The sequence below is a fragment of the Anarhichas minor genome, unplaced genomic scaffold, assembly GCF_050575085.1.
Source record: "Anarhichas minor isolate MPS153535 unplaced genomic scaffold, ASM5057508v1 ptg000037l, whole genome shotgun sequence".
NCBI classification, from domain to species: domain Eukaryota; kingdom Metazoa; phylum Chordata; class Actinopteri; order Perciformes; family Anarhichadidae; genus Anarhichas; species Anarhichas minor.
This window is the reverse complement of record NW_027466483.1, coordinates 2,658,257-2,666,567: the sequence shown is the minus strand read 5'-3', so window position 1 is coordinate 2,666,567 and position 8,311 is coordinate 2,658,257. Positions and strand designations below refer to the sequence as shown.

The window sequence follows — 8,311 nt, the reverse complement described above, 5'->3', positions numbered from 1 at the left end:
TATAAATGTTTTATTCTTCATTAATAAGCTCGTCTATTATGTGTTTCATGATTGTGTTTTCATACTTTATAAATTATGGATTCCCCATTTGTAAATTAAGTATTATATATATATTACAAACCAATTATTAAGGAGTTGTAGATGATTAATAAGATAATTTATAAAGTGTAAGTAAATAATTAAGAACGTATTTAGATGTACATTATTTATCCATTTATATATATTATTTATCCATTTACAAATGGGGAATCTATCATTTATAAAGTATGAAAACACAGTCATGAAAGACATAATAGACGAGCTTATTAATGAAGAAAAAAGCATTTATAACTGTTATGAATAGCATACTAATTAGTGTTAATGTACGAACAATGCTTTATAAATGATGAATTAAGTGTTTACTCATACTTAACTAATGCTTCATAGTGTGTAGTTATTATAAAGTGTTACCTAAATAGCTATACTGTGTTTATTTACAGAAGCAGCTAGGTAGTATAGAATTACTTAAGTATTGTTGTTGCTCTAGCTAACAGGCACTAACTGGCTAATTGTGGTAGCAGTAAAGTTGCAATGGGATTGGGAATATTTCTATTGCCTTTCAATGGCTGTGAACGTGGAGACGGCTGAGCTGGCTGCTAGCAGCTAACAGTGCTTACAGTGTAAACTATGACAAAAGTACAGACAGAGCTAACAGTGTTTACCTGAGGGAGAACCGGAGGGTGAATGACTCCTCTGCTCAGGTAGACATTAGTCCACTATATCTCTACATACACTGAAAAAAAAGACTTTTTGGCCCTGTAATTATTACCTCGATTATTTTTGTAAATCTTACAAGAAATTATCATTCCAGTGCTTAAATATCACCTTTTATTTAATGTGTTACTTGGTGTTTGTTTGTAATTATGTATCCTCATTTTTATAAGTACATTTTAATCATTCACACTAAGTAATATCTACTAAACTACTGTATTGAATGCACTACCTGACACAACAAAGTAAAATGTACTTGGGTAATACGAGTAAAACCTGCCAACCTATAGCGCGTACTCAGGGGGTGACGTCAGAGGAGATTTCGCGCTCCTTTCTTCAATGAGACGACGGAACAGCGGAACCTGAACAAGGACGGCAGCGTTTCACCTGAGGAGAGGAACTTCATGGACGGGAGCCTTTGGGGTAGGTTATATGTTTAATTAATGCTCTACGTTGCTGTTGAGCCTTCGGTCAAGTCTGTGTTTGAGTTGTGAACACTGAAGAGTAGTGAACTGGTCAGTTTAGCGTGCTAGCTAGTTAGGCTATCATGCTAGCTAACTTGGGACAGCATTACAGACATGGCTCACGGCGCTACATTTTGTGGACATGTTTTTGGTGGTTTTGGTCACGATTTTACAGGGTTCTCCCTTGAAAAGTTGTTGGCCTGGGGACACGGTGCTCGACCAGCTGCGCTCCGTCGACGAGGGGGAATTACTTCGGTTTTGTGAAGCCCACTTCTACCACACAGGTGCTTTGCTGTGCTGAGTCACATGCACAGCGTGCTTTCTCTCGGACATCCTCAAGTGCAGCCGAGGTCGAATGAGGAAAATGTGACAAGACAGGGAATCATAGCTAAGCAGCAACAAGCACACTCTGGTCATGTGCTAACAAATATCCCATACGTGGTGGATTAGTGACTTTAGAGCGAGTCTAATACACTTAACATTATTTTGTCACTATCATATTCTGACATATTTTTTACAGTAACTTATATTTCTGTCATTAGTTTTAAACTTGTCTCTTATGTCTCTATCCAATGTGGTGTCCTTGATGATTAAGGCTTTGGGCATGAAACAAGGTGCCAGTACTGTGTTGAGTTAGTGTCGCATATCAACATGACCAGGCCTGCTGTGTATCTCAGTATTAACGTTATGGTGGCTTGTTTATGTGCTGTTTTTTTGTGTGGGGATAAAACATGCTATCAATATGAAGATTTAAGCCAAATTCAGATTTAATGTTTTATGTTCATGTTTTAACATAATTTCTTTATATATTTCACAGAATATTAAAGGACGTTCACTCTCAGCAAGTTGACATCAACAGTTGACACAAGGTAAAATCAACTTAGTACTGTTATAGTTTAATTAACTTGACATATACATTTGAAGTCATAGTTTGTGTTGCTGTCAATAGTACATTATACTGGGAGGACTACTGCATTAATTGTTTTAGCAAGGTACCTCATCTTGATCATGTTTTTTATTGTCTTTTGTTTCAGATCAATGAGGAGTTCAGAAGAATAACTACAGTTCATCTGGAGTGAAACTTTTTGTCGAAATTGGACAATTGCACTACCAACTTTCTGGAGATACTTGGGACAAAGGGCGGAGTTGCAGGAACAAAGACCCATGCTGGAATCACCCAGTCTGGTAAAGTTTAGATATTTAATATTATATAAAATTATGTTGGGCTCATATACACTGAGAATAGATGCATGACGCATTTGAACACATTCAATATTTTTGTTTGTTTCCCCCACTATCATCATTTTTTGAGAACACATCAGACTCGAAGATGTAAAAGTGAACATTAGTAAATTTGAATTTCAAAGAAGTCATTGAAGAGGACTATGCTCAACATGTCATGAAGATCCTTGTCATCCATGGAAATGCAACACAGAAAGGCTTCACTCCTGACAATGTGTTCGTCGTCAGAGGGAAAAGAGGTTCTTGATGACTGTCAAAGTGTGGCAAAGGCTTGCCTTCTGCTCATGGGCTTCATCTATGCGTATCTAAGTGTTGTCAAGCAATACCCATCGTTTCAAATTAAAAGTGTTTGTTAAATGACTAAACGTTTGTGTTCTTAAATTTCTTATTGGCAGCACTGATTTAGAAATGTTTTGTCTGGCAATGCCAACCAGATTATATATGTTGGTATTGGAGTGTGTCTGTCAGCAGTGACCTCTTTCACCAGTTAACAAGTAAAGCTGCTGTAGTTTAAAAGATGTTTCATGTTTTGTAGAAGCCTTATGTTAAGACAATTTTATTAAATAACAGTAGCCCAGTTTAAAAAAAATGCAACATTCATATTTGAATAGTTGTGTAGAGTAGTAGTAGTAGTAGTAGTAGTAGATAAAAGATATATTGTGTAAATATTTAATATTTCTCAATTGAAAAAGTAAAGAAAAGCTAGTTAAATATACATGAAACACCTAATTGAGTTTTACTGGGGTTTTGTAATTAGATGCAAAGGTAGCCTGTGTAAAGATTACTATCAAAGGCTAAGTACATTTTATGTCTAAGGAAGAAATATTCAAGTAAAAGTTACTTGAAAATTTTGGATAAAAAACAATTCTTACTAGTAAGTAAACTTAACTTGAGAATTCCTGAGTAAAAATTACTCGGAATTTCTGAGTGCAAATTGTTACCTAGCTTTTTTCAAGTAAATGTCACTTTTTTTTTTTTTCAGTGTAGATAATAGTTGTTGGCTGCTATATTAATGCTCTGAATCCTGTATATTGCATTTGATTGGCTGAGAGGGGAGAGGGCCTGACTACACCATTATCATGAAAAGTGGCATTATTAAATATAAAAGCATCAAGAAACAAAAGTGTTGACATTTTTTTTAATTTTATTATCAAATAAAATAAATTGTATTATGTGAAGGGTTGAAAAAATGTGAGTCATTGAGGATGAATTACTATTCTATTAAAATAATGCACAATATAATTAACTGTTTGACAAGAAAGGCAAAATCTAGAAACAAACCAAAATCAACAATAAACATTTGTAAAACAATTTAATAGTTTATTCAAAACCCAAGTAATTCTAGTAAACCAACACTCAAAAAACTAAAGCCAGACTAACACTGAAATAAAGCAGCTGTCGTTTCTATTCAGTTCCAACTTGACCTTCCATAAACTTTTGTTTGGTTGCATGCCAGCTGCAATTTGAATGAGTTGTCTGTTAGGATGGTTTGTGATTTCCATGGATAGAAAAAAGGAAGGAGACGGTGTGAGTGGAAAGACCGTCACATGTTGGGAGATACAAAGATGTCAGATTGCATGCTGTTTAACAGCACATTTCTGTCTTCTTCTTTCCTGTTTGGAGACAAAATTAAGACTAGATTCACTTGTCTTGAAGGGTCAATTATTACTAATGTTGTTATGACATTTTAGGTACAATTTGTTCAGATGATCCATATATTTGACTTTTTACTTGAACTAGAAATATGAAGGCCAAAACTCTACATTAGCTGCAACTAAGGGTAAGTGGGTAATGGTGATGTCTTTGTGAAACTTTCACAACACCTTAGAGGGAAATGTACTTTTTACTTCAATAGATTTATCTGACAGCTTTAGTTGGTTACTTTACAGATTAAGATTTTTACACACCAAACATATGACGAGTTTAGATTAATGAAACATGGAGAAAATAATCAGCAGATGAATCCATAATGAAAATGATCATTAGCTGCAGTAGTTCAAAATGAGCTCCAACTCAACCAGCTACAACAGAAAAGTCCTGCTTTTACATGAATGCATGAGTAATAATAATCTTATGATGCAATATATTTTACAATCACAGGGGACATTTTTCTACTATACTTTCCTGATTTTACTTACATACTTTTACTTAGGTAAAAATGTCAACGCAGGACTTTTACTTGTGACAGAGTATTTTTACAGTGTGGACTTAGTACTTTGCTGAAGTAAAGGATCTGAATACTTTCACCACCACTGAATTTGAGTAAATCCGCATTTTCAACTCCAACTAGGAAGAAGGTAAATACAAGCTGGTTACATACCGCATAGTACAACTGAACTGAACTGTAACTGGTTGTGAATATTGATATCCCTTATTGTAGAATGTTGTCAATGGTAATCTAAACATTTTTCTTCTTCAAGTATTTACTGTGTATTTCAAATTCAAACCCCGGATGAATTCTGATAGACTGAATGGAAACTGGGTGGTCACTGTTCTTTCTTCCAGGAGAGCAGTTTGAATCTGTGACGTGTGAGGCTCTGAGTCAGCAGCTGCCCTGGATTTGTTCCTTCCTCTGGTTCAAGCTGGTCTGCTGATGAGTTCATGTGCTGCGGGTAACACTGCTTTACACAACGAGTGAGTTTGAAGAGAACTGTCAGAAATACTGAAGTACAGTATGAGTTGAAATTCGATTTAAAAATAGCTGTTATGCATGCTTTTGATGAATAAATATGCTTAGTTAAAGCCATTGTGGTCCCATAGCAAGAAGCGCTCGCATCTTTCTTTCCCTCCTTTTCAGAAGAGGGCTAAATTGTAAGATAAAAAGCCCATGGATGTCTGGTTGCTATTACAACCTCATTACATAGTTTCCAGCAGAACTTTCCCTATCGGATATACTGTAGATGTTTAGTAACGCACAGATTAATTTATTTATGAGGACAAACAAGTTCTAACTGAAAACAAATTGTATACGCATATATATATATATATATATATATATATATATCTCATTTTGGAGGAAGCTTCTTTAATGGCTATTATTGACTTGTGCCTGTAAGGGACATTGTTTTAGGGGAATACATCCAGCAATTCACAATACATGACAGGAAAAATATGAATCCTTCTATGTATTTATAAATCCTTAATAAGAATAATTTGTGGTAAAACATGTGAAATCCCCCAATAATTGGAAAATACCATACCTTAGGGTAGCCCAGAATGTCTGAGTACTATAGCCTAAAGGAGCTATATATTTTTTAAGTGTTTCTTTGATTATTTATTTATCATCATATTCAGTTTTTTAAAAAGGATAATAACGTACCTTGTAATGCATTACTTGCAGTGTTACAGTAATGTACACCCACAGCGCCCTTGGTTCATTCTTCCAGGAAGCGAAAGTGCATCACTTCAGTGTTATTGTTAAATTGTTGTTATTTTTATTGCACGTGAAACGCATTGTACTGTGTTTAGTCCATTCTATGTACGTTGCTCTTTCCCCGTACACTGAAAGATTTTTTTAGTAATAAACGAAGGTTGTTTCTGTTGTAATGTCGGGTCGTACTATATTTTACAAGGAGTCATTGAAGGCAGCATGAAAGTGTGCGCTGACTCCAGCCCCCAGTGCCTCGTCTCTACTTCCTGTGCCATAACTTCACTGTACACAACACAGCAGGACAGCGTTCACTGTAGAGGAAGCTCTCACCTGATGAACACAAAGCCGTAAGTGTTTTTATTCCTATCAAACCGTACTTGACCAATAGAACTGCACCGTTGTTCGGCTAGCTTAACGATAGGCCTTTCTATCTACGAACGTGGGAACTCCGTGGAGCCTCTCGTGCTTATATTAAGTTACTGGACTATAATGAGCTGTGGAGATACGGGTCTGTGGCATAGACTGGTCTGTTGTCTTTTGGCATATTCACCGTAAACCAGTTACGTTGACTCTTCAGCCTTAAATTAGCATAGCATATAGGTCGTTAATAACAGACTGAAGTCCATGTTTAAACTATTAGACTTCAGTGAAAAACGAGCACGGTAACCGCAGTTTGCATGACAAGCAAACAGAGTGAATATGACCGCTGACGGTGGCACATGTGAGGGAACTGGATTAAGGTTTGTGTTAATGCGCGAGTTTACTGCACGAGCTGTCAAACTGAGGGGGGAGGGGCTTCACTGTGCCTAAACAGACTGCAACGGTCGCTACAATTCAACCAAAGATAACTTTACTCTTTTCAAATGGAGAGGACTGTAAGCTGTTTACAGCTTTTCTTCTGTTTATACAGGTGTTACAAACATGTAGCCCATTTGGTGTGAGTTTGTTCAAACTAAAGAGAAAGAGAACTAGAGTGTGACAAAGAGAAAGGTAAGTAGCTAGAAGTTATGTATGTATTGGTGCTCGTGAATTCCAAAAGAGAAAACTGTTTAAACTAGACTATTAAAAATGAAAACATTAAAAAACAACTAGAAAGTATTAGCATGAGACATTTTGATTTTGAAGTATAAATAACTGTTTTGTTGTGTTTCACTGAGAACAAGGAGTTCCTCATATGACCAAGTTTCAAGAGTCTGAGGCAAAACAAGCAGACAGAAGGAATGTCGTGGTGCTGGGAGAGATGAGTCATGAGGAAAATGTTTTATTTTCCCTCTAAGAAATGATGCGGTGCCTCTTCGGGCTCCTCCCATACATCTGACTGCAGACTCTTTACCAGCCTTACCTCTGCCAGTTCTCTCTCAAAGGGGTTCCTTCCAGCATGTCCTGAGGCACACTGAGTTTCATCTTACTGCTCTCAATGCAGTCAGGAAGTCCTGGAATTGTGCCATTACCATGTTCTTGAAAATGCACATAACAAGAGAGAGGACAAGTTATTTCAATTTCTTCAAAAAGTATGAAATATAATATCCAGTATACACAGGAGATGGACACAAATACATGCCTTAGGTCAGGGGTTTCCAGACTGTGTGGTAGAGTTGCATGACCAGTCACAAAAAAGTGTGCCTGCTGGTTTTTATCATACAAATTACAGTTTTGTAAAATTCTTCTTATGATTTCTAGTGAGAGAGAGAGAGTTGCTTTTTTCAGTAGTACGAGTTGGGGGACACGCGAGAGGCAGATTTTTAAAAAGAATGAAATAGTGTAAACTTTGCATTCAAGATATCAAAATATTAAAATCAATCTATTTAATAGCAATGTCTCCTCTATTCAAACTATGCTTCTATTTCAAAGTCTGTGTGTGCTTGGTGCAACAATATCACTGCATCATGGTACGTTCAACATCAGGCTATTATCTTATCTTCAATATCACAATCCGAATCATATGCAGAACTAGGGCTGGAATGAATGGTTCTAAGTATGTTTTATGGAATGAAATATCCTGCTTCAATCCATATGTGTTCACATTGTTCTTCCCTGGTATGGGACAAGCTCCACTTAACACTGGATCCTACATGTCCCATGATGCTACTATGAACTCTTTATTAGGCCCTGCCTACTTTGTCAACGTCAATGTCTTTTCAAATTCCACACTCCCAGTTTCTAACACAGGCTTTTTGTTAAGAAATTCAAAATATGTTTTTCCTTCAAAATGTAATTGGTGGAGTTCTCCTTTAACTTTACTTGCCTGCTGACACAGAAGCTTACTTCTGTTCTTCTCTTCAGTCCAAGGACTGGCCATGACGCAGCAGGAGCAGCAGGAGTTCATGGAGAGCCTGGAAGCGGCCCTCTCCTGGATGCGGGCCATCCAGGAGAGGCTGAAGGCCAATGACAACACCCAGGGACCCCGTGATGCCCTGGAGGGCCGACTCAGGGAGACGGAGGTGAGATACTTCCTGACCCTTCACTTCTGACCCCTGCTGCCACT

The 8,311-nt window shown here is 37.0% G+C and overlaps 1 protein-coding gene and 1 long non-coding RNA gene across 5 annotated transcripts in view; both read left to right on the top strand.

Annotated features, from left to right (window-relative positions):
* The first annotated feature begins 1,100 nt into the window (after positions 1-1,100).
* On the top strand, positions 1,101-2,370 carry LOC142966280 (uncharacterized). Its single transcript, XR_012957823.1, has 3 exons — positions 1,101-1,173; positions 2,032-2,083; positions 2,249-2,370. It is a non-coding gene; the product is annotated as an uncharacterized LOC142966280 (long non-coding RNA).
* A 3,668-nt stretch (positions 2,371-6,038) lies between these two features.
* The window catches only part of syne3 (spectrin repeat containing, nuclear envelope family member 3), a 67,147-nt gene continuing 64,874 nt past the window's right edge, over positions 6,039-8,311 (top strand). For 2 of the 4 annotated variants that reach the window (XM_076107022.1, XM_076107023.1), the window contains exons 1-4: positions 6,101-6,173; positions 6,737-6,816; positions 7,104-7,315; positions 8,110-8,267. In XM_076107022.1, coding sequence (XP_075963137.1) covers positions 7,279-7,315; positions 8,110-8,267 — 195 coding nt within the window. In that variant the 5' untranslated portion in view covers positions 6,101-6,173; positions 6,737-6,816; positions 7,104-7,278. Of the gene's footprint in view, positions 6,174-6,736; positions 6,817-7,103; positions 7,316-8,109; positions 8,268-8,311 lie in introns of all 4 variants that reach the window. The other 2 variants (XM_076107021.1, XM_076107019.1) reach the window with 2 other exon arrangements.